Below are 25,176 nucleotides of genomic sequence, written 5' to 3'. Positions count from 1 at the left end.
GATGGGGGGAGTCACTGATGATTAGAGGCAACTGAAGGAGGGTTGATGGTTGGGAGTGGCCAAAGGAGGGAAAGGGTGTGAGAAAGGTAATGAAGCCCAGTGTGCATCTCATCTTCTCATCCAGTGTCATTGTCCCGGAGGTCCCTCCCATGTACACCATTTCCTGAAACCTCTCACATCAAGTGTTGAAGGAAACCAATGTGAAGAGCGTGCTTTGGTCCCCATGGGGGCAAATGTCCCACTAAAAACAGGGCAGGAGAGGCAGGCAGGTGTGGCTGGAGGGCACTGAAGCCAGGGCGGGGGCCTGGCCTGGCCACCGCCCCATAACCACCTCCTCAGTGTCCCCTCTCTCAGCTCACTGCAAACTCATGCTGCCTTGATTGCTCACAGTCCTTGGGGGGAGGTGTTTTATTTTTGTAGGTAAATGAGTGGAAATGGTGTAAAGCAGAGTAAATCAACAATACGTATTCAGTGCTGGTTTGTACAGGGTCCTTGAGTCTGTCATGAAGAAATGCCAGGTGTCTGCTCTCAAGCAGTTATAATCCCCTCTGGGTGATAGGACAGCTTAACACTTAGGAAATTTAATTTAAAAAGTCAAGATTTAAATACCTCAGGACAAAAATAGAAGACATGTCACAAGGCAGAATATGACTAATTGCCAACTGAATGGTATATGGAAACTGGTTCAGGGGAGGATAAGATTCCAGACGCTCAGAAGCCAGGAATTTCTCATCGGGAGAAGCCCATGAAGTCAGGCTTCTACGTCTTATTCCCCCACCTCCCTGCAGATCACCTGGGATGCTCTAGGCCTGCTCCTGTGTCCCTCCATTCAGCAGGGCTGGGGTGGGGCCTAGCAGTCTGTGACTCAGTGGGTGCCCAGGTGACATGTGCTCTAGTGTGTTTGAGTTCCACTGTTGTCAGTATCCTCCAAGCAACTTAACAATTGTGTTCCTCAAAACCACTAGTGTGTATTTTTATAATAGGTAACCTGAGACCCAATAAATTTTTTTGGCAAAATCCACAAATTTTCAAAAGGAATCTTTCATCAGAGCTTGCCATGGACTCAACTATGCTCCATCCCACCTTCCCACACCTCACCCCAGAATCACAGGTTGAATCCCTAACCCAGTGTGACTATATTTGGAGATAGGATTTTTAGGGGGTAATTAAGGTTAAAGGAGGTTATAAGGGTGGGGCACTCATCCAGTAGGGTTGGTGGCCTTACAAGAAAAGGAAGCCGGAGAGATCCCCCTCTCTCCACACGCACACATCACAGAAAGGCCGTGTGAGCTCAGAGCAGCGAGATGTATGTTTGTGAGCCTGGAGCCCCGCCTTGCTGGCCCCTGCTCAGCCTCCATCATCTCGTGAGCCATTTCCACATTCTCTCGCTGTCTGTGTGTCTGTGTGTCTGTGTATATGGGTGTAGTATTTATCTCCTATTGGTTCTGTTTCTCTGGGAACCCCAACTGTTAGATTTTCGTATTCAGAAGTAGGGTGCTACTGTAGCAAATACCCGAAAATGTGATAGCAGCTTTGGAGCTGGGTCGTGGGTAAAGGAGGCTGGAATGAAGGGTTTTCTGGTACATGCTGGAATATTGGTGCTAGGGAAGCTTCTGGTGAAGTCCGAGACAGAAAGGAGAAACTCGTTACTGGAGACTGGAGGAAAGGGACAATCCCAGTAGCAGAGAACGTGACTGAGCCATGTTCTGGGGTTTTGCAGAAAGTAAAACTTACACGCCAGTGAAACTTGGTTTTTAACTGAGGAGATTTCTAAGTAGTTCTGAAAGAGTAGCTTGGTTCCTCCTGGCTGCTTATAGTAAAATGAGAAAGGAAAGAGACATATTGAAGAAGGAATTGTTAAGAAAAGGAACTAGAACTTGAAGATTTGGAAAATTCTCATCTATCCACATAGGAGGAGATGAAGGAAGGCTGTTAGAAGTGTTGAATTTGAGAGGGAAGTAGGGGCATATGCTGTGAACAGAATTGTGTCCTCCCAGTTTCATATGTTGAAGTTCTGACCCTCAATGTGGTTATTTTTGGAGTTACGGCTTTTAGGGGGGTAATTCAGATTAAACAAAGCCGTAATAAGCATGGGGTCCCCATGCAGTAGGATTGGTGGCCTTGCAAGAAAAGGAGAAATCTCTGTACGCAGCTGCACACTGAGGAAGAACACGTGGAAGCACAGTGTGCAGGCTGCTGTGTGCAAGCGGGGAGAGCCCTCCCCAGGACCTGACCGTGCCGGCGCCTGGCTCTCGGGCACCAGCCTCCCACACCATTGTTTAGGCCACCCAGCGTGTCATGTTTTGTTACGGGACAGAACTTCAAGCATTTCAAAGTAGTTAACACTGTGTTTAAAGACTTTTTAAAAATTCTAATAATAGATCTGATTCAGGTCACATATTTAGGAAAGCCTTCAATCCAACCCAAATGAAAGATGCATATTCTTGAAAATTGGCAAAATTGGGGTGTGAAGCCCCACACAGTGTAATGCAAACTTGGGTTCTCAAACAGCAGTGCCAACTTACATTTTTGTCCAACTTGGACGTTTGTTCCAGAATTGCCATAATAAGTTGATGGCATTGCGTCTGTAGAACCAAGAGGTACATTTGGGTGCCAGACCTGGCCTCCCAGCCTGTGGCCCTGCTGCAGCACACCGAATTTCTGACCGTGTTGGTGACAGGTGGCAGACAAGCAGGGCTCAGGGCCCGTATGCAGAGAGCAACTGTCTTTCCTCATGTACCTGCTGTAAGTCCATTCTGTGGGGAGGTCCTCACCGGGATCCTAGACGAGTGGTCCCCAGCCTCACCTGCTCGTGGGGACCCCTGGGAGCAGTAGCAGTCACCAGCGCCCACCCCGCTCCCCCAGAATTCTGTAGGTGGTGCGGGATGCAGCCAGGCAGCAGGGCGCAGATGGCACTTTTCTGTCGGGAAGTACTTATCGAGTCCCTGGAGTTGTTTTCATCTCTGTGGTCACAGCGGAAGGCAAGACAAGCAGCTCCTTCCCCTGGAGGGAGAGTTCACACACTAGTTGGAGAGACAGACCAGAAATTAGTGGTGAGTGCTTTTGTCCTCCCCCCATTCTCGTTCATATATGGAAATTCCAATGCCCAATGTGACCGTATGCAGAGGTCGGTTACTAGATCATGACACTAGTGCCTTACAAAAGTGGCTTCACAAAGATGGCAGCCTCTTCTGCTGTGTGAGGACACAGCAAGAAGTCAGCAGTCTGCAACCCAGAGAGGGCCGCGACTAGAATCCGACCTCGCTGGTGTCCTAATCTCAGACTTCCAGCCTCCAGAACTGTGTGAGATAAGTTTTGTTGTTTATAAGTTATCCAATACATGATAGCAGCCCGAAGAGTCTACAGCATGAGTAATGGAAAAACAGCAGTGGTATGGCATATAGCATTTGTGGCATTAGCAAAAAGGTCAGAGTGCAAGTGGACGATGCCCTACTTAATGTCCTCAAGTCAGTAAACTGTCTCTGTGCTTTCGGACATATGGAAGTATTCTGTGGCCTTATCATATGTTTGAATTGTAGCCAAGCTTCCTTGGATCCAGTGATTCCTAAATTAACTAATGTAAGCACTGCTCAGGGCATGTGAATGCAGCCTTTTATCTGAACAAACTCAGAGGCACACCACTGTCACTTGCTGGAGCCAAGACTTGTGTGTTCTGAGTCAGTGAATGGTTTAACAAGGCTGCTGTGGTACCCCCCCACTGACTGGGCTTCAGCCAGCCTCTCCCACGCCTCGTGCCAGGCTGCTCTGCCCTGCCTCCAGTGGCCTCAGAGAGGCCCCTGTGCACAGATGTCACCTCCCTGTGTTCAGAAATGTAGAGATCAGTTTGGATTAACAAACTCATCCTTTCAAATGCAATCAGACCTTTTGACCAGTAAACTCAGTCCCCTATAAATTATTTCACTGTGATCTAATGATTTGTCTTTTTTTATTGCGTGCGTAAGGTTCTTGGAGCCTTGAGGGAATGAGGCATTAGTCAGCAAAACAGTGATTTTTGAAGAATGAGGTGCTCTCAGTGAGGGCAGACCTGGGGGCAGGACGGAGCAGGGATTTGGGTGGTGAAGAGATGTGAGTGGGTGTGAGGAAGGAAGGGAGCAAAGGAGAAGGGATTTCGAAGAGGCTGTCAGGCATGAACCTCACCTGCTTAGCAGCTTTGTGATGGCTCCACTTTCGTGTATATTGCCTTCTGCTGTGGGGCCCCTCATCCTCTGTCTGATGTCCAGTTCACAGAGTTGGCTTGAGCATCTCCTATACAGGCACTCTCAGCAGAACCCAGGCTGCCCTGGGAGTCCTACCACGCAGAACTTCCCTTTAGCTACTACAGGCAGCTCCATCGTGGGACAGCAGGCCCATGATGGGGCAACTCAGCAGACTGTACTGCAAGACAGACGTAAGTGGTTCTGGCAGGTCTCTGGTCTAGAGCAGGCCCAGAGCCAGCAACGGCCTTCCCAGGTCCCAGCTCAGAAGCACATCCTTTGAGCAGTCAGTGATTCAGTAAGCCCTCGCTTGGGTTCTGGGTGGCCCGCAAGCCTGTGACGCTGGGTGTGTCATGAAGATGACTGTGAAGCTGTTTTGGTTTCAGCTGTTGGCACAGTAAAGTGCCTATTTTGTACATTTCAGGGCATTAAAATACCATGCCCATTTTGATAAGTGTAGAACTAATTGCCTACTTTTGCCTAGAGAATGTAATAATAGCATAAAAATGTCAAAGGAAAACAATGCTTTACCCCTTTCTATTTCACTTTCTAGACTTGAAATGATGGCCTGTAGAGTCATTCTGCCATGTAGTTTCTAGTAATGGTCATTGTTAGGGTCTAATGTCACTTCCCTTAAACTTGCTGGTTGGTGTCTTACCAGATGAACTCTATGGGAACAGCCTGATGTCTACCGTGGTCGACAGCTGCAACTGCTCGGACTCCAGCGATATTGAACTGAGCGATGACTGGGCTGCCAAGAAATCTCCCAAAATCTCCCAAGCAAGCAAGTCACCCAAACTCCCACGGTAATCTTGCTTCTCGGGGTATTGCCTCTTTTTTGTGTCCCTGGAGGTGTACCTGTGTTGTGTGTGCAGCAGAATCCTCTTGAAACCGACACCAGGAGAACACGAGACCTCATCCATGCCTTTCATCTGGAAGGTCGGCCTGCAGGGGTTATGACTCCTTTCTCAGTTCTCGGGACAGGAAAAGACACCCAGTAGGAAGTTTGCTAAACCCCAGGACTTCCCTAGGGTCAGCTCTGATGGTGGGTGGCATGGAGTGGCCAGAGCTCCCTGGCTTACTTATTTTTTCATCCAGTTTGAGAAAAATTAGAAAAAGGTTTTAACGGTATAAGTAATGTGTTGGAGAGGACACCAAATTCAATGCCAATTAATGCTGTAATTGGGCAAAAAAATAGTAAACCAAAGAAAACTTCAGGCCCCCCTAAAGGTTTATTTTAAAGAATGGTGAAGAGCTTGAAGGGCTGTGGTGTCACAGAGGAGAAGCATTGCCTTTCTCATCATCCTGGCTCCGCGCCCCCATGGGCTGTGTGAATGGACAAAGCCTGAAGCAGACCAGTGTCCTTGTCTGTAGAAGCCCATGGTAGACCAGATCTTCACTAAGACCCCTTCTAGCTCTAAATTCTGTGATGCTGTGCAAGGCAAAAGTACAGCTGGCATACAGGTACCTAGCTGTCCAGATTATAAATGCATAACTCATTCGGTAAGGCAGTGTATTCACCATCCAGTTGAAATCAACATTCTATCATCCCAGACAGTTCCTGTGCTCCTCCCACCTGGTACCTGGTCCCTATTTTTTAAGTATATTTGATTGATTATGCTATTACAGTTGTCCCATTTTTTCTCCCCCTTATTCCCCTCTGCCCTGCACTCCCCCTTCCTCCACCATTTCCCACCCCCCCCCCACCTTAGTTCATGTCCCTGGGCCATACATATAAGTTCTTTGGCTTTTCGTTTTTTGTACTATTCTTAACTTCCCCCTGTCTGTTTTGTGCCTACCAATTATGCTTGTTATTCCCTGTACCTTTTTCCTTCATTCCCCCCTCCCCCTCCCTAGTGATAACCCTCCATGTGATCTCCATTTCTGTGATTCCATACTTGTTTTAGTTGCTTAGTTGTTTTTTTGTTTTTAGGTTCAGTTGTTGATAGTTGTGAGTTTGTTGTCATTTTACTGTTCATAGTTTTTTATTGTCTTCTGTATCTTAGATAAGTCCCTTTAATATTTCATATAATAAGGGCTTGGTAATGACTATCTTGACCTTATCTGGGTATCACTTTATCTGCCCTCCCATTCTAAATGAAGGCTTTGCTGGAGAGAGTCATCTTGGATGTAGGTCCTTGCCTTTCATGACTTTAAATATTTCTTTCCAGCCCCTTCTTGCCTGCAAGGTTTCTTTTGAGAAATCAGCTGACAGTCCTATGGGAACTCCTTTGCAGGCAACTCTTTCCTTTTCTCTTGCTGCTTTTAAAATTCTCTCCTATATTCAGTCTTGGGTAACTTAATTATGATGTTCCAATAAATTTTCAGTTTCTTGCTCTTCCTCTTCTTCTAGCAGCTCTGTGATTCAGATGTTGGAACATTTAAAATTGTCTCATAGGTTGCTCAGCCTCTCTTCATTTTTTGAATTCTTTTTTCTTTATTCTGTTCTGGTTGGATGTTTATTTCTCCCTTCTGGTCCAAATCAATGATTTGGGTCCCAGTTTCCTTGTCTTCACTGTTCGTTCCTTGTATATTTTTCTATAGTTCACTTTGTATAGCCTTCGTTTCTTCCTTTATTTTGTGACCACACTCAACCAATTCTGTGAGCATCCTGATTACCAATGTTTTGAACCCTGCATCTGATAGGTTGTCTTTCTCCTCATCACTTAGTTCTTTTTCTGGAGTTTTGATCTGTTCTTTCATTGAGGGCATATTTCATTGCTTGGCGCACCTGTTATGTTGTAAGAGGCGGGGCAACCCACATCGCTGTGTTGTGGCGCAGTCTAGGCAGTCTAGTTGAATGTTTCGTCTTTAACTTCTTGGTTGTCAGACTTCCATACAGTTCAGTTTTCTGGAAATTCTGGTTATTTTTTGTTTTTAAATTGGTTGTTTTCCTTCTTTTGGTTTTGTGAAGAAGTGAAGTGTATCTACCTACACCTCCATCTTGGCCAGAACTCCTGATACCTGCTCTCTAGATTAATCACTGTTCTAACTTCTGTCATCATAGATTAGTTTGGCTTCCTCTTGATTTTCACATAAATGGAGCCAAACAATATGTACTCTTTTTTTCTCAGTATAATGATTTTTGAGGTTTACTCATGCTGTTGTGTCTATCAGTAATTTTCTCTTTTTTGTGCTATAAAATTCCGCCGTAGTGAATATACTACAGTTTGTTTATGTTATTTCCAATTCATGGATATTCGGTGGTTTTCAGTTTTGGGTTGTGGTGAATGAAACCATTGTGACCTTCCTTATACACGTCTTTTTGTGGGCATGTGCACACGTTCATCTTGGACATGTACTTAGAAGGGGAAGCCGGAAGGCATGGGGTGGGTGCATACTTACCTTCAGTGGGAACTGCCAAACAGTGCTCCCAAGTGTCTGTGCAACAGTGCTTGTGCCAAGTGCTTGTGGATCCCACTAGCAGTGCGTGAGAATGCCAGCTGCTGTCACACTGCCCTGTAGTGGTCACTTCTAAAAAGTAGTGTTACCCGTTCTAATGGGTGTACAGTGATGTCTCGTTGTGGTTTAACCCTAATATCTCCAGTGATTGGTGATTCCAAGAAGCTTTTTATATCTTTATTGGCCATTTGGGCATCTTCTTTTGTGAAGTGTCTGTTGGAGTCTTTGGCTCATTTTTTATAGAGTAGTTTTGCCTGTATTGAGTTGTAAGGTTCTTTATTCTAGCTGTGACTTCTTTGTCAGGCATATACTGCCATTTAGTCTAAAACATATGAATTTCTTCTGTTATGGGTAGTGCTTTTTGTGCCTTATTTACGAAATCTATGTCTACTGTGAGGTCATGAGGCATTCTAGAAGCTTTATAGTTTCAGCTCTCATACTTAGATCTCACGTTAATGTTTGTGTATAATGGGAGTTAGAGGTAAATGTTCATTCATTCCCATATAGCTATCCAGTTGCTACAGTGATCTAATTAATTTACTTTTTCATGTTTGTTCTAAGTTTGTTAAAATTGCAAATAAAATTGTGAATGTTCCTACACTCTGTAGTGTTTCACCTTTTCCTATTATCAGTACTTAAGCAGTGAGGATATATAACACATTAAGCAACTAAATTCTTCACCGCTTATACCCTTTTGAGGTTTCTGGATGTTGCTGTCCCCATAATTAGTCCTCCTTCCTTCTGTCCTTCCCTGCATTGAATCCCCCACATGCAGCAGGCGGTTTACTCTCCTCACACAGAGCTTTAACCAGCTCAGTCCCCTGGCCTCCTCTCCCATTGGCCTGCGAGGTGTCTTGTCAGGCCCAACAGTATATGTGAGGCTTAATACTTTTCTTTCGTAGAATGTCATCAGCCTTACTGTATTCATTTTTATAACACTCTCTTATAAAATCATTGTGGCCATAAGGTTAGAAATGACTCTTCTCACCTGCCATTTCCTTATTACAAGTCAGTAAAAAGTGAAAGAGAGTTAATTCTCTGAGGTTCCATACAAATGAATCACTTGATCTGATCTCACTGTATGTATTTTAAAAGTGTTATTCTGTATACAATTCTGTCCTCCTTTTTTCCTGTTCATTTAGCAGAAACAGGCAGGAGGGACTTGGTTAGATTGAGGGGCCTGGCTCCTAAGAATGTGACACCCATGTGTGGTGACTGGCAGATGAAGGGTGTGCCAGGAGTGCCTTCCCTGCTTTGGGTGCCTGACCCTCCTGCCTCGTCTCCGCAGGATCAACATCGAGGCTCGGAAGTCTCCCAAGCTGTCCCGGGCTGCTCAGGAGATGTCCAGGTCCCCACGGTTGCCCATTCGGAAGCCCTCTGTGAGCTCACCGAGCCTGACACGAAGAGAGTTTCCCTTCGAGGACATCACTCAGGTAGCGTCTGGGTTCTGGGTTGTACATGCACACTGATGCGCCACCGTGCTTCTTCCCCTCCCCAGTGCGTGCTTGTGGGTGGCCGGACCCTTGCTACCCGCCTCTGTGCCTGTCCCCGAGGCTCCAGACACTGGTGCAGATAACTTGAGCCTACTTGTCCTCCTCACCACCCCTGCCTCCAGTCAGGCCCGCTGCCTCTGCTCCACACCCCACGGACATGCTTGCAGTCTCGGACGTCTCGCCTCTCACCGCCACGTGGCAGAGCCACCCCTGCCTCTTTCTGGCTTTGTGCCTTTGCTCTGCCTGAGTCACTGGAAGCCTCCGCGCTTCCAGTCCTAACTTCACCTCCTCCTCAGGGAAGGCTTCTTTCCCCGGCTCAGCCACAGGGACTCCAAAGCCTCCTGTTTCTCAGTGACTTCCTTGTATGCAAGCAATTACCCGCCTTATCTTCGCCATTAGGGCACAGGGGCTTTGGGGAGGAGCTGTGTTGTATTCAGCTCCCTGATTGCTCTTGCACACACACGTGCAGGCATGGCTGGGCACAGTGACAGCTGTTTAAATTCTTTTGACTTCATTGACTGAGAAAACAGACAAGTGGTGTCTGTTTGACAGGGTGGTGTCAATGTAGCTGATGTTTCCAGGAGAAACATCAAGGATAAAAATGAACTCAGAGCCAGATTCCCTCTCCAGTCCAGTGATTATGGGAACGGAGAGGCGGAGGTAAAGGAGCCCAAACACATTATGGCCTTTTGAACTGACACACACGCAGACACACTGAGACACGTCTGCTTCGCACTCCCAGACTGAGAAGCACAGCTTGGTGAGCCTCCATTGAAATGCCGGTGCCTGACATGCTACAGTTTGCTTCTGGTGTTCAGGGAGACGGAATGAAGTAGGGGGTGCATTTCCACCTGTGAACACCTGTGGCTTTGTAAGCAATGAGTGTTTACTGAATAGGAAATATGGAAATAGTGATGTTTCTTTCCTTTTTTCCTCCCACAGCACAACTATCTTGCTCAGGTTACGTCTAATATCTGGGGAACCAAATTTAAGATCGTGGGCTTGGCTCCTTTCCTGCCGACCAACCTTGGTGCAGGTGAGATCACATCCAGTTCTTTGTCTGCTGTCCCAGTTGGAACTCAGACTGAGAAAAACAGTTTCAACCTTTGAGGGCCTAAAGTAGAAAATGAGCTCATTGACATAAAAAATTAGCATGCATCTTTCCTCCAAACTTTGACTGTAGCCGCTGTGACTTCAGCAAAAAGTAAAATGATCACTCAAGTTGTTTTGTTTTTTTTTTTGCCAGTGGTACTTTCATTTTTTAAAAAATATCATCCCCAACTTATAAAAAAATGACAGAAATAGCCAAAATCTCTATCAAAGTTCTTGGAGGTTTCTGGCCTTTCACTGTCAGCAGATTTTGGTACCAGTGTCCTTAGGTTCTTGAGTTAAAAGAAATTCCTGATGAAAGCATTAGACTATAAGAAGATCCTGGCTGACTGTGAGCATGGCTTAGTGGTAAATCTTTATAGATGTCATTTCTAAGTTCCAAATAAGTGTCCTGTCCATGAAAGTGTGGGCCAGTGAGGAAGACAGAAGCAAGGGGGTCTGAAGCCAGGCTGGAACCCAGGGTCTGAGTTCCCATCCACGCTCCGGGTGGCTGGGACGCGAGCAGCACCAACTGGTCGTGGTCGCTTGGAGACAGGGCGGTGTGGAATGGCAGGAGGCCCTTTTCAATGCATCTTCCTCCTGACGGGCACATCCTGTGGGCCCAGGAGCTGTGTTGTGCCCCCACCTTGCTAGACTCCCTGATAATTTAATATGCACACATGTCCCTGGAAAGCCAGCTTAGCCAGGCAAGGTCTGCCTGTGGCTGGTGGCCCTGTCTGGAATGCACTGTGTAACCTACTAGAAATGATTTTTTAAAAAATTCTGAATCTGCCTCTAAGAGTTGTTTCAGACACTCTTCGATCCTTTAAAATAAATTATTCTTGCAGATCAGATGTTAAAAAGACCCATGGCTGCATCTTCCTCTTCAGGACTTGTTAGTGCTGCATTTGGATCCTCTGTTTTGAGGTTTCTCAGCTAACAGAAAAGGAGAATAAAAGTAAAACATAAAACTGACCCAGGACATAACAGTAGACTGTCCCTGTACATAATGCAGACAACTCTTAGAATATTTTCAAACACCTGCAGACTCTCTGATGAACTCAAGGGCTGCTCCTCAGTCACTCAGCAGCACCCCCCTGATGTGTACAGTGACTCTACCATCGCGGTACACGGGGCACGGTCACCCACAACAGTGCGCTGAGAACTTGAGCCGTCTGCCCTGGCAAACGCTGAAGGAAGGAATGGAGGTCAGGACTGATTTGATGGGTCTCTTCATTCTGCCCTTTTCCTTGGATGCTCGGTAGATCCACAAGTACATCAACAAGGGCCTTCAGATGGGGGGGCTTGTCGGTGCTTCTGAGGCCCGTGCTGCTCCCACATGAGGAATCTGAGTGCCCGAGACCAGAGCTGTCAGTGGGGCTGCGGTGGAGTCCCCGTCCGGATCGCTGACCTCTTTAGGCAGCATTCGGGCTATGGCTGTTCATTTGTCAAGCTGAGAGCTTCCACTTGATTCTACTGAAGAAAGGAGATTAAGTCTTTACATATGGCACCCTATTAAATAATCTTTGACACTCTAGTGGATTTAAAAAGTAAGTGCTATTCACATACTGGATAATTTGTTTCCTGCAATTAAAATAATTAACCATGTAATTTTTTCATTTTTAATCCATTGTATTTATTAATTTTAAAAACATGGAATGAACTCAAATGATTTAGAATAGAACAGTGAAATTTCTCTCGTTCTTACAGCCACCTACTTTTTTCACCCTGGAAACAACCAATGTTATTTTTTTAATTCCTCCTGAGATTTTTTTTTTTATCCTCACCTGAGGACATTTTTTTCATCGCTTTTTAGAGAGAAAGGAGGGAGATACAGAAACATTGATGTGAGAGAGAAACATCAATTAGTTGACCCCCACCTTGTATGCACCCCAACCAGGGGCTGAACCTGCAACTAAGGCACGTGCCCTGACTGGAATCGAACCCGCAGCCTTTCAGTTTAAGGGCTGATGCTCTGACCAGCTGAGCTGCACTGGGCAGGGTCCTCCTGAGATTTTTTAAATTTTATCTGTTTGTTAATGTGAATGACAAAGAATAGCATTTTAATATTAGCTCTTAAGCTATATGAAGTCATCCAGAATTTTAAAACCAAAATTCACACTCTCTTCTATGGCAATAGAAGAGAGCGCGTGAGCAATACTTCTGATGACCACTAACTAGTCCAGAGAGGCATCTGTCTCAGCGCACGCCAGCCCAAGCACCAGCCTCACACAGGACTTCAAAAAGGAAGGCCCGCTGTGCAGTGGGAGTGCTGGCCATGGGCCGCTGGCCTTCAGGGGCAGCAGCTCTGGAGAGAGAACTGGGCTTAGCTCAACAGAGCAGTCAAACTGGCAGCAACAACGAGAAGGATGCTACACGGCTCACAGGAACGCGCACTGAACGTAGAAACTGAGACACCTCATCCTGATTTTAACCTACTGTGACACTGAAATTCACATTCATCATCTGTTAACTTAGTTTGTCTCCTATAAATATTGTAGTTGCAATCTGGGGTTTTTTTTCTTAAATATCCCTGTTATTTAAGTGAATCTAAGTGTTTAAAGGATCATGTGGAAGTTTCTGATAAATCTCTATACTGATTATGAAATTGAAATTGAAGGCATTAAGAATCCAGTCCTGAATAAAGGCAGTGTTCCTGCCCGATCCATGTCACCCCTTAGCTTGTAGTTGCTCTCCATCAGCTCCTTGATGGCCCCAGATGGCCCTGAGCTTGGCAGTCTGGTTATCACAACTGTTTTCACTAGATGATCCTTCTGATTTACAAATGAGGGTTTTTTAAAAAACATATCTGTCATGTCTTAGCTCATTAGAAGAAAGAATTTGTAGGTGTTTTGATATTTTGAATGTGTGGTTCAACAGACAAATCATTGGCCAAGTGGCTGGGCTAGACCGAGAATTTGGTGTCCCTGAACCCAGACTGTGGCTGGGGGTGCCGGGCATGCCCAGGGAGAGGTGGAGAGTGTCCCCCAGCCCTGCTCGGCCTGCGCACGCCCGTGCTCTCGAAGCCGGGAATCTGCCGCCCCTTTCTCCCGCTGGGATCCTGGTGACTCCTTGGCTCTCGTCCTCCCATCTCTGCTGACTGTCCCTCCTCCTCCTGCCAGTGATCTACAAAACCAGCCTCCTGCACCTACAGCCACGGCAGATGACCATTTATCTCCCAGAGGTTCGGAAGGTTTCCATGGACTACGTGAACTTACCTGTTTTCAACCCGAATGTGTTCAGCGAAGATGAAGACGACTTACCAGGTGTGTTCACACGTGTTACCTGGTTTGTCATGAGCCTTCTCTTAGTGGGTTGTGACAGGGGACAGAGTGGTTGTTGCTTCACAGCCCCTTTGGGAGCTTCCCAAGAGAAATCCGAAAATGGCGGGGAGAGACCAAAGAGTCGGGCTCCTCCCGACGGATAGGTGGCAGCCGCAGTGAGCAAGGAGCCGACAGGGCTTATTAGGGCGGCCGTAAGGCTGGGGGGTTTCCACACCCACTGCCATAACCTTGCAAGTTTGCGTGGAGGCCCTAACTGGGATCAGTCACATACACCATCCAGATAGTCTCAAAGCCACATTGCTATCTCAAGGCTGTATCCTTAGAGTAGCTTCTAGGCGTGGGAAGGGCAAAGAGAATGCACGTTCTGGGGGCAGGGGTGGGGAGCCTGTAGTTGCCTGGACCCAGCTCTCAGATCAGCGGGTGGCGGTCTCATCTCCTGGACGACCTCCAGTGGGGTTACAGTATGCCAGCCTGTGCCTGCTGCCTCTGTTTGGGGAAGGTGTGACTTCTCAGTGAGGTTGCTGGATGTGGCACATGACACCGGAGAAAGGTCATGTGCCATCAGTCATTGGGGGAAGACTAAGTGGCCGCGTGCCTCACGTTCACAGAGCGCTTGCACCATCTGTTCCGCCCACACGGCAGCCCTCCTAGCCCTGCACAGGCCCCGAGAGGTCGGGGCTGTTGGGACTAGATCACATCAGAACCACACCCCGGCCCTGTCAGCCCCGGGCTAGCCCTCATCACTTGAATGATCCCGTGGTGCCCACAGAGCCCAGTGTCTTCAGGCTAAAAACCTGTACATGTAAATACTTCCCAGCGTGAAGTATGTGCCTTAGTGTATGGAAGCCTGGTCTGAGTTAAAGGTAAAATCTGGCACACGTTTTTAAAATCCCAGGCTACAAAATTTTCAAATATCTGTAGTGATTTGTAGTTGATTCTAATCTATTGTGATTAATAGATTAGAATTTGTAATTAGTCTGCCAGGTACCTGTCCATAACTATTCTCGAGGAAGTCCACCTTCAGTGTTATAAATACTGGAGAGACTCCTCAGCTCCCACCCAGGCAAGGTTCTGAGAAGCTCTGGCTTCTGAGCCAGAGGAGCCTCCTTTGTCTGAGGACCTGTGGTCTTGCAATGGGACAGGGAGGGACATGCACCCCATTTAGGCTCTGAGCTTGGGGAAGTGGCTTACCTTTTCTCAGCCCAGGTTTTTACCTGTTAAATGATCTGTCCTGCGAGAAGTTTGCAACCACACAAACCTGCAGTGGGGCGGAACCCTGCCCACCTGAGCTTTATTGCTGGTCCCCTGCTGCTTCAGCATCTTGAATGTGGAGGTCTCTCTTACATGGTCCCCTGCACACCCTCCCTGCTCTCTAATGCTCTGCCGTGCCTTCCGCTGTCATTCCTGCCTGTGGTCCCAGGGAGAGGAGGCTACACTTTGTCCCAGGACTTACACTTAATGCTGGCAATACAGCAAAGAGACTGTCCTATAGCAGGGACGATGCCTGCCCTCCCAGGAAGAGAAGGTCGGGAAGAGGGGTCTGAACAGGGACAGTAGAAAACTTGAGACGGGGCCCAGACTCATGCAGCCAGGTGGGAGTACACCTCACTAGTGCACCGGGGCACAGGGGGGCATCTCTTACAGGCAGCAAGGGTGGGCTCAGCTTTTGATGAACCAGGTGGCCTCATTCTGTAGTTCTGGTGAAAGGTCATTCAGTCTTTATAATTACCCTGTTAATTCCTATTTTCTTCTCAGTACTCGCCACACAGTACTCAGGCCCAGGTGAGCAAGTTGCTCGATGGGCACTTAGGGCAGCACAGAATAGGGGCTGAGCACTTGCCAGTGTGTGCAGGTCATTGTTCAAGTGTGTGCTAAGGTCCCGCCACATGCAGACAAAATGTGTTCACAGGCTTTCATTTAGTGTGGCTCCACCTTACATACTGTTCGCAATGCTGAAAACAGATAAATTAGGAAATAAGCTTTCCCCTAATCTGCAGATTTCCTAAGGATCCTTTTCATTGGTTTCTTCACTCCATTTGACTTGGTTCTATTTATAGGAACTTAATTTACATAGGATTATTAGATACAAGTATGCAGTCTGCTGCAGTCACATCCCACAGTGACCAACATTACCGTGGATAAACCTACTCAGGATATCATGAGTAAAAACCGTCTTTAAACAATTAAGTGTCTGCCACAGCACATGTTTGAGCACATGGTACCAAAATGAGAAGGCTCAAGTGTGTTCATTGGAAAGCCCTGACAATGAATGCCCCTGGTTAAGGGGCAGCTGGCGGGGTGCCCTGCAAGACCCACCAATTGCCTGGATGCCCTTCTAGAAACACCAGAGAAGCCTTCTGTAACTTGTGTAAACCGTCCAACTCTCCCCAAGCAGACATCTCCATCTATAGCAATTTTACTTTATATGCAAAAGACTGGATGAGTTGAGAGGTATTTCTTATTCAGACCCAGTTTCATGGCACAACTTTTTAAGCAGCTTGTTTTTCTCACTTCCAGTGACAGGAGCATCTGGCGTGCCTGAGAACAACCCACCCTGTACCGTGAACATCCCTATCGCACCCATCCACAGCTCCGCACAGGCTATGTCCCCCACGCAGAGCATCGGCCTGGTTCAGTCCTTGCTGGCCAATCAAAACGTGCAGCTGGACGTCCTGACCAATCAGACCACCACCGTGGGTGCAGCTGAGCACACGAGTGAGAATGCCAGCCAGTACCCAGTCTCCAACCGCTACTCTAGCCCTGGACAGGTGATCTTTGGTGGAGTGGAGATGGGCCGAATGGTGCCAAGCACCCCGCAGCTGTCCCTGCCGCCACCCATGCAGGGGGCAGTTTCGCTGTCAGTGGTGGAGCTGGGAGACCGTGAGCATGAGCACCTGCAGAAGCCAGCCAAGATGCTGCGGCCCACGCAGCTGACTGCCGAGGGGGATGCCGTGGTATTCGGTGCTCCCCAGGAGATCCAGGTGGCCAAGTTGAACCCCCCACCTCCCTACCCAGGAACCATCCCTGCTGCCCCCACCACTGCAGCGCCACCACCCCCGCAGCCCCCTGTGGACGTTTGCTTAAAGAAGGGCGACTTCTCACTGTACCCCACCGCGGTGCATTACCAGCCGCCCTTGGGCTACGAGAGGATCACCACCTTCGACAGCAGTGGCAATGTGGAGGAGGTATGCCGGCCCCGCACACGGATGCTGTGCTCGAAGAATACCTACACACTCCCTGGACCTGGCAGCTCAGCCACCTTGAGGCTCACCGCCACAGAGAAGAAGGTGCCCCAGCCCTGCACCAGTGCCACCCTGAACCGTCTGACGGTCCCGCGTTACTCCATCCCCGCTGGAGACCCACCCCCGTATCCTGACTTGGCTGGCCCGCTTGTCCCGGGCCGAGTGGCAGCACAGCGGCTGGATAGCAGCCTCATCCATGCCACGCTGCGCAGGAATAATCGTGATGTTGTGCTGAAGGCTGCAGCTCCAGCTGAGCCCCCACGGGCCTTGCCACAGCACCCACCCTTACAGCACCTGGCCAAACCCAAGGGCACAGCGCAGTTCCCCGTGCGATCCCAGGCCACCCTCTACACCTGTAGCCAGTGCAGTGGTGGGGGTGCAGTGGGGCGGCCTGAGCCAGGCGCAGGGGCTGCACACACAGCCGGCACCTCCCCGCTGGCTTCACAGTCCCAGTCGTCCTACAGCCTCCTGAGCCCACCCGATGGCACCCGCGAGCGCACTGACTATGTCAACTCAGCCTTCACTGAGGACGAGGTGCTAGCCCAGCACTCACCAGTGGAGAAGCCCCTGAGGCACCCTGTGCTGCCTGAAGCCACTGTGGCTATGAAACGGCCACCCCCTTACCATTGGGATGCTGTGCTGGGGGAAGACATTTGGGTGCCTCAGGAAAGGACAGGACAATCTGGAGTGTCCAACTCACTGAAACTGTCCCCTCTGGTGGTAGGTCAGAGCCAGCACCTGGATGTGTCCCGAGTGCCCTTTGTCTCCCCTAAGTCTCCCACCAGCCCTACTGCCACTTTCCAGACAGGCTATGGGGTGGGAGTGCCATATCCTGGAAGCTATACCAACCCTCCTTTGCCAGGAGTGCAGGCTCCCTGCTCCCCGAAAGGCACCCTGTCTCCCACACGGTTTGCGCAACAGGAGCCCACTCTGGTCCTGCAGCCGGCCTACCCGTCCAGCCTGTCCTACTGCACCTTGCCACCCATGTATCCTGGAAGCAGCACTTGCTCAAGTTTACAGCTGCCATCCATCGCCTTGCACCCCTGGAATTCCTACAGCACGTGCCCACCCATGCAGAATCCCCAGGGTGCTCTCCCCCCCAAGGCACACTTGCTCGTGGAGAAGCCCCTCGTGTCTCCAACACCCTCTGACCTCCAAAGCCATTTGGGGGCAGAGGTGATGGTAGAGACCACAGACAATTTCCAGGAGGTTCTCTCCCTGACAGAAAGCCCCGTTCCACAGCGGACGGAGAAATTCGGGAAGAAGAACCGGAAGCGCCTGGATAGCCGGGCAGAAGAAGGAAACGTCCAGGCCATCACTGAGGGCAGGATGAAGAAAGAGGCTCGGACTCTGAGTGACTTTAATTCCCTGATCTCCAGCCCCCGCCTGGGAAGAGAGAAGAAGAAAGCGAAGAGTCAGAAAGACCAGCTGAAGTCAAAGAAGTTGAATAAGACAAACGAGTTCCAGGACAGCTCAGAGAGCGAGCCGGAGCTGTTCATCAGCGGGGATGAGCTGATGAACCAGAGCCAGGGCAGCAAGAAGGGCTGGAAGAGCAAGAGGAGCCTGCGGACGGCCAGCGAGCTGGAGGAGTTCAAGTGCCGGAAAGCCAGCGAGAGGGAGGACGGGCGGCTGGGCAGCCAGGGCTTTGTGTACGTCATGGCCAACAAGCAGCCTCTCTGGAATGAAGCTACCCAGGTGTACCAGCTGGACTTCGGGGGGCGTGTGACCCAAGAGTCAGCCAAGAACTTCCAGATCGAGCTGGAGGGGCGGCAGGTAAGGGTGTCCCAGGGCCTGGCCATAATCGGACTTCCAGGTCTTCAGCAGGTCTCTGTGGGTTTTTCAAACCACGTGAAGGGTCTCAGTGCTTTGGCCTTTGAGGAGGAGCATTTTCCAAAGGCCACCTGGGAAATGTGGAAAACAACTGATCTTTGTAGATGGGGCCAGGCTAACTGGGGATGCCACGAGCGTGAACTCTTACCGCCTTCCCACTTCTCTAAGTTTTACCAGTAGTCACTGGTTACCTTGTCGTGCCAGTGAGTACGCTCCAGCTGAGCCACAGGGCAGGGTTTAATTACGTTCCTTTTTTTGTCTAGCCTTTCCCTGTGAAAGCTATTTTTATTTATTTATATTTATTCTGTGGGGATTCCCTAGGTGTAATAATCACCCAGTTGTGTTTGCTCATTTCTCTGTGTGTTTATTGGTAAGTCACTCCCTCGTACTGTGGCAGCATGTAAACCTCCTCTTGGCGGTTAGACACTGTGGGTCATTGGTCAGTCCCTCCCGCTCCACCTGAGTTGCTTAGTAGCCCTGCTGTGGAGCCGGTCCTCGGGGACTGCCCATCTCCCCTACCCCGGGAATTCCCTTCACCTCTCATATTTAAATCTCATTTTCATTCATTCATATGGCAAGTATTTATTGAGCACCTGCTATATGCTCAGCAGACTGGTCCACAGGCTGGACTGCTTCCTCTTTTCATCAAGTACTATTGTGACACAGCCACACCCATCCACTTATGTACTCTCCGTGGCTGCTTTCACCCTATAGTAGCAGAGTTCAGTATTTGTGTGACCCTGGCCTGTGGCTCAGTTGGCCGGGGCATCATCCTGCACACTGAAAGGTTGCTGGTTTGATTCCAGGTCAGGGCACATAACTAGGTTGCAGGTTTGATCCATGGTCAGGGCATGTACAGGAGGCAACCAATTAATGTTTCTCTTCCTCCTTCCCTCTCTCTGTCTAAAAATCACTGAGCTTTTTTTAAAGATCACAAGCAAATTTATATATGTAATATACGTTGCAGTTATGTGGGGGTCCCTGTAAGTCCCAAAAAGACAGAGGAGTGCAGGCTGGGGAGGTGAGCACAGTGGAAGGAGGTTTGCTAGGTCCTCTGTCTCAGCAGTAACTTCGGGCAGTGACAGTTGGTATTTCTCTTAAGCCTCTTTCAGCTATAGATTCTTTTTTCTACTTTCTCCTGTCTTTTTCTTTGCGAGGAAACCACTTCATTTCAGCGGTGGAGCTTCTCACACCCTGAATTTTGCTCGTCACCTTCCCCACCGTGTTCTTTGACATGTTCTCTGTTCCTTGGTTCCTGACAGACTCAGACTCAGATGCAGAAGCCCCCACAGTCACTTTGTTGGCACAAGTGCCTCGCAGACTATGACGTCTGCCTCTGTCGGGAGCCATGCAGCCCCGGCCGGCCGCCCTGTCCCGCGTGCTCTCCTTAATGTCTCTGCTTTCTGCTTCCATCCCTGCCCCCTCCTCAGGTGATGCAGTTTGGAAGGATCGACGGCAATGCGTACATCCTGGACTTCCAGTACCCCTTCTCAGCTGTGCAGGCCTTCGCGGTCGCCCTGGCCAACGTCACTCAGCGCCTCAAGTGAGGAGACAGCTCACGGTGCAGCGTAAGACAAAGGACCCTTTTTGGAGAGGTTGCGTCCAGATGCTGGAGGAGCCCACATGGGGCGCGGGTGCCTGGGGGGCCAGAAGACAAGAGCCAACTGGAAAAGTCTGTCAGGCTCAGGGGAGGGCACTGACCTTTAGTGTTGTCATTTCTTTGGGCTTTTATTATTCCTTATTGTCTTTCTTTTTCCTTTTTAATCAAGCAAAACAATACAGGAGAGTGGTATATGGAAGCAAAGGGGCCAGGCACCTGGTGTTTTTTTAGAAATGTAATCGCCTGTGGTCACTTCCCACTGGGCTGGCTTCTGCCAGCTCCGGACCGGGGCCCCCAGCAGGAAGACAGGCTGCCTTATGTAGTCCGCTGTTCTCTCAGATGCAAGGAGTGTGCATTCCTTTCATTCCCCACAACATCCCTAGTGTAAAAACGAAAAACTTTTTAAAAAACACAACCAAAAATTCTAAAGGTACAGGTTCTCTTGGGGGCCAGCATTTAATTCACACATATCATGTCACTCCCCCAAAGGTGACTTGGTTAATGAAAGGTAGTTTGGCAAATGCACTGTTTGACTAGTAAAAGTAGGCTTTTTATGGGGGTGCCGTTACCGGGTGTGGATGTGCTCCTGATGGTGTGGGGGAGGGAAAGGAAGGGACGGTGGGAGAGGACGAATCCCCGCACGTGTACAAGGGCTACGCTCCTCTCTGGAGGATGTTTACACTGAAGACTCCACTAGTTTCATCACACGTCAGAACCCCACAGGTTTGGCACGCCTGTCTGACTGGAGAAGGCAGGACACGGACGGGACGGTCCCAGCGTGGGCGGGGCGGCAGCTTTCTCAGTGAGAGCCACGGTGAGTCACTGGGGGCTGCTTGCTGAGAAGTGGTGTTTATCTCTTTTCCCTTTTATCGCTGGATCTGGAAACGTGACTACAGACATTGTCCTTCCCATCAGACCACACTGCCCTACACTTCTAGAAACACTAATGGTGCCACTTGGGAAGCTGTCTTTCGTGTTCTCAGCTACATTAAAATTCAGTTGACCAGAAAGGTTTTCAAGAAATTAGAAATGTAAGCAAAAAATCTTGCGCATTCGTCACAGTAAACCCCTTCACAGAAGTCCCACTGTCTTCCCTAGGAAGCAGTCGCTTGTTAGCTGTGTGGACTGTTTACTAAGAGGTGAACCACTGGGACAGCAAGGTTAAGGTCACAGTGTTATGGTAGTTGGCTGACTACTGTTGGTAAATTGCAAAAAAACCCACTGAGGTTATCTCGACCCAGGTCACTGTTTTTAGTTGTTCAGTGTGACGTTGTGTAGGGCAGGAGCACAAGAGCTACCCTAAGTTGGGGTTTTGTTTGAAAACAGGAAAATGGAAAATACTACAGAAAATCATTTCAAAAAATTCTTCTAATTCCCTACTTTGACTTTAAAATATTTTTTAATTTTTTAAAAGTATTTTTTAAGTCCCTGTTTTGGTTTAAAAATTAGAGGAGAAACTGTTTCACTCTTTTCCCAGATCAGTCTGCTGTCTATCACATTCTCTCTGGCCCACAAAGAACCAAGGAGGAGGATTCAGTTAGGCTGAGGGCATCGCCCAGCTGGGGCCAGAGTTCCCATCTTACAGACCAGAGTAGTGGACCTGGTTCTTGGTGGGTAAATTCTTCCAAAAAGAATGTAGTGATGCATTCAGATTTAAATAATTCTTTTATGTGAGTTTTTGTAGTTTGAAATGATGTTTCAGTGGTTACTATTAGTTGTGCAATATGATTATAGCCTATTTCTAAAATAATTTAAATGCAATTCTCTGTTTTACTGTCCAAGAGAAAATTATTTATCTTGCTTTAATAGTGTTCTTAGGAATTTCTTTGTTACTATGTACTGGTGAGTTATACCCATGCTATTATTTATTTAGGAAAATAGTTTGCTTGTAATGATTTACTGGGTAGCAGTATATTTTGCTGCAAGAGATAAAGAGGATACAATAGGGCCTTTTTTTTTGGTTTGGTTTTTTGTGGGTTTTCTTTTTCTGGACTGTTTATAACCTTTTCTGATTGGGAAAATTTTTTTCTGGGTTTATTGGGATTTTTCTGTTTTGCATTTTGCTTTTTTTATGGTATTGATTATATACAAAGAAGATTTCTGAGATAATATATCCTAAAATATTTTCCCTACTTTTGAGTATTTTATTTTTAATTAAAAATAAAAGGTGATATGAAATGAGAGACTTATTAGAATGAGACTAACAAGAGAAGGAATTATTAGTGATAAGTTTCAGTTTTTAAAATTCTGATTGGGCCCTGGCTGGTATAGCTCGGTTGATTGAGTGCTGGCCTGTGGACCAAAGGGTCACCAGTTCGATTCTCAGTCAGGGCACATGCCTGGGTTGCAGGTCAGGTCCCCAGTAGGGGGTGTGTGAGAGGCAATCACACACTGATGTTTCTCCCCCTCTCTTTCTCCTTCCTTTCCCCTCTTTCTAAAAGTAAATTTAAAAAATCTTAAAAAAAAAAACAAAAAATACATTTAAAAGTTTAAATAAATAAAATTCTGATTGGTTTTTGAGATAAAAAGACCATGAAAGGGTATACTTTTTGGAACTTACTAAGAACAAAATTGAGGGAAATCCTTGGAATTAGTGCTACTACAAATACATGTGAGAAGAAAATATGAGTGTTTTTAACAACTAATTAATTAAACTTACTAAGTTCTTAGCCCACTGCCCAACAAGCATTCTCCCCACCCGGAGACAGAGGCCTCCATCTTGGATGCTTTGCACACGCGAGTGAGCCTCTGAGTGAGCAGCCGCCCCGAGGAGCAGGTAATTCCAGAGGTGACGGTGATGCCTGTGCTTGTTTTACAGGTTGTTTTCAGTCTCAATTTGTTAAATATTATTAAAGTCAGTACTTTCAGCAGCAGAATTCTACATGTTTTATGTTCATTAACAGCAATTTATGAATAGTAAGAAACCTCATTGAATCCCTACATTTAAAAATAGGAGCCCAGTAAACAGTCAACTACATGAAAACTCCATGCCTATTTGAGGGAAGCAGTATATTAACAAACATAAAAATCAATTTTAAATTTGTTTTAACTGTAACTTTATGAAACCAAAGGAACGGATTTGAATACACGCCCTCCACTGACTCTCTGTTCCGGAAAAACCGGTGGGAAGGAAGCAGAGGTCCCGCGGTGCTGCTGGCAGTCCGGTTCAGGGCCGTGCAGGTCAGCGTTCTGCATCCGAGGCCATTGTGCCCTGGTCGAGTGTCCCACGAGGACGTGCAGGCAGGTGTACACTGGTCCTGCCGTCAGAGCAGGAAGTCGGCAGACCCAGGATCAAGCCTGCCCCCTGCAGAGTTGGAGGGCGACCGGGGGCCTCCCTCTGTCCATCTTATGAGAGGAAGGGGCAGCCTGGATGGTTTCTAAACTCCTGTCCAGTTCCTCCCTCCACTGTGCACACTCAGAAGTGTGTTTCAAAACCTGGCCTTCTCCTCGAGAAATGTTTCTTTTCCTGTGTTAATGAGCTATCTACTGAATGTAAGTCAGGGCATTAAAAACAGTATCTTTAGAAGATTCACCTCCAGAAAGATGCATCTGGAATTGTGTTTGTTTTCAAAAGATTACACAAAAGCACCAATTCCAGAGAAGTCAGAGGAGCTGCCCGGAGAGCACAGAGCGGGTTGAGGAAAGACCAGGAGTGCGGGCCGAGGCACCTGGGACACGTGGGCGTGCACTGCGGTGCTGGGCTGCCCTCGAGTGGGGGTCCTGGGAGGGAGCCCTGTGTCCTCGTGCGGCCCGTCTGTCACTTGGCCCAGTCCGCGGTTGTGAACAAAGTTAGTTGAGACAAATGTGTCAAAAATGTTGAGTTCTTGAGATTTTGTACTAGAACACAATTCAAAACTTCATCATTTGTGTATTTTCTATCTCCAGCTGATAAAACTCTGAAGGGTTGTAGCTTATTTTGATTTCATTTCTTTGGCTTTGTGCAGTTTTCTTGTAACTTTACTTGTACCTATATTTTCTGTTTACAAGTTATTTTAAAGGGGAGGGGTAGGGTTCTAAGATCTCATTTATTGTAGATAAAATGTTTTCTTTGGTGTTGCAGAAAAGCATGGGCTGTGCATTTGACTGGAAAAGGCACTACATTATTTACCAAAGGGTGTTGGTTTGGCATTTGTTTATGAACGCATTATTTTGGCACTGCACATTTGGACATAATTGCTGAGTTTCTCACTACTGCCCATTTTTTTCTCCTTAGTTTTTTTAACTGTGAGTGCACAGTGCAGGGCGCAGGCCCCAGACCAGCCAGACCACCAGCCCCTTCTCGTCCAGACGCTGGGACGGCGTGCTGCCTGCTCGTGCCGGCTGGTTCCTTTCGGTCCATCAGTTCGCATCCCTCCCTGTTTTACTTTCCAAGCAAGATCTGTTGAGGTGCCCAGTTGCTTTCTAATGAGCTCACCCCAAATTGCCTCTCTTCTTATGTATTTTGTGTGTTAGACTGTGAGGGAGATGTTCTAGAAGGCATTCATGGTTTGCATTTAACATGGTGCGGTTTGTCCAAGTTCTTTTCTGTCTTTATTATTGAAATGGATTAATCTTTTTTTCTTGATGATTTGAAATTGTAAGAATTGTCCAGCTATTGCTTAATAAAATTTTGCAGATCAAAAAAAATCCAGTTGCTTGTGTGCAGAAATCACCAGTCTCCATTGGTATGACCCACCCCCCAGTTGCCTCTTTGATCCCTGGGTTACTGCCAGTGGCTGATACCCTGAGATTCTTATCATTGCTGCTCTTTTTGGGAGGTCAGGGGTTGGGCTCTCTCACTGATGAGTTGATTGGAGCTTGTGTTTGTTTTTTCCACGCTTTTGTAAGAGGACCACCCATTCAGGATGCAGCCGGTCTAGCACCTGCACAATCAGAGGTGCCGAATACACCGACACCTTCTTTGCTACTTTGTAGCACACTTACTAAACCGTGGTCTGTAAGTGCTGATACAACTGTTAATTGTTGTTATTACTGATGAGTCTCAGTGCCCCACCTCACTCTGCCCAGGGGAGGGAGTCAGGC

General features: G+C 47.8%; 1 protein-coding gene across 5 annotated transcripts in view; it reads left to right on the top strand.

Moving 5' to 3' along the window:
• TULP4 (TUB like protein 4) overlaps positions 1-24,780 on the top strand; it is a 205,876-nt gene extending 181,096 nt beyond the window's left edge. For 4 of the 5 annotated variants that reach the window (XM_053668691.1, XM_037126218.2, XM_053668692.1 and 1 more), the window contains 6 exons: positions 4,876-5,020; positions 8,905-9,049; positions 10,052-10,145; positions 13,321-13,464; positions 16,000-18,497; positions 19,985-24,780. In XM_053668691.1, the coding sequence (XP_053524666.1) occupies positions 4,876-5,020; positions 8,905-9,049; positions 10,052-10,145; positions 13,321-13,464; positions 16,000-18,497; positions 19,985-20,101 (3,143 nt within the window). In that variant the 3' untranslated portion in view covers positions 20,102-24,780. The remainder of the gene's footprint in view (positions 1-4,875; positions 5,021-8,904; positions 9,050-10,051; positions 10,146-13,320; positions 13,465-15,999; positions 18,498-19,984) is intronic. The other variant, XM_037126219.2, reaches the window with a different exon arrangement.
• The last annotated feature ends 396 nt before the right edge of the window (positions 24,781-25,176 follow it).

Source organism: Artibeus jamaicensis, unplaced genomic scaffold (genome assembly GCF_021234435.1).
Source record: "Artibeus jamaicensis isolate MK-2021 breed Jamaican fruit bat unplaced genomic scaffold, CSHL_Jam_final contig_497, whole genome shotgun sequence".
NCBI classification, from domain to species: domain Eukaryota; kingdom Metazoa; phylum Chordata; class Mammalia; order Chiroptera; family Phyllostomidae; genus Artibeus; species Artibeus jamaicensis.
This window is presented reverse-complemented; position numbering and strand designations above follow the sequence as displayed.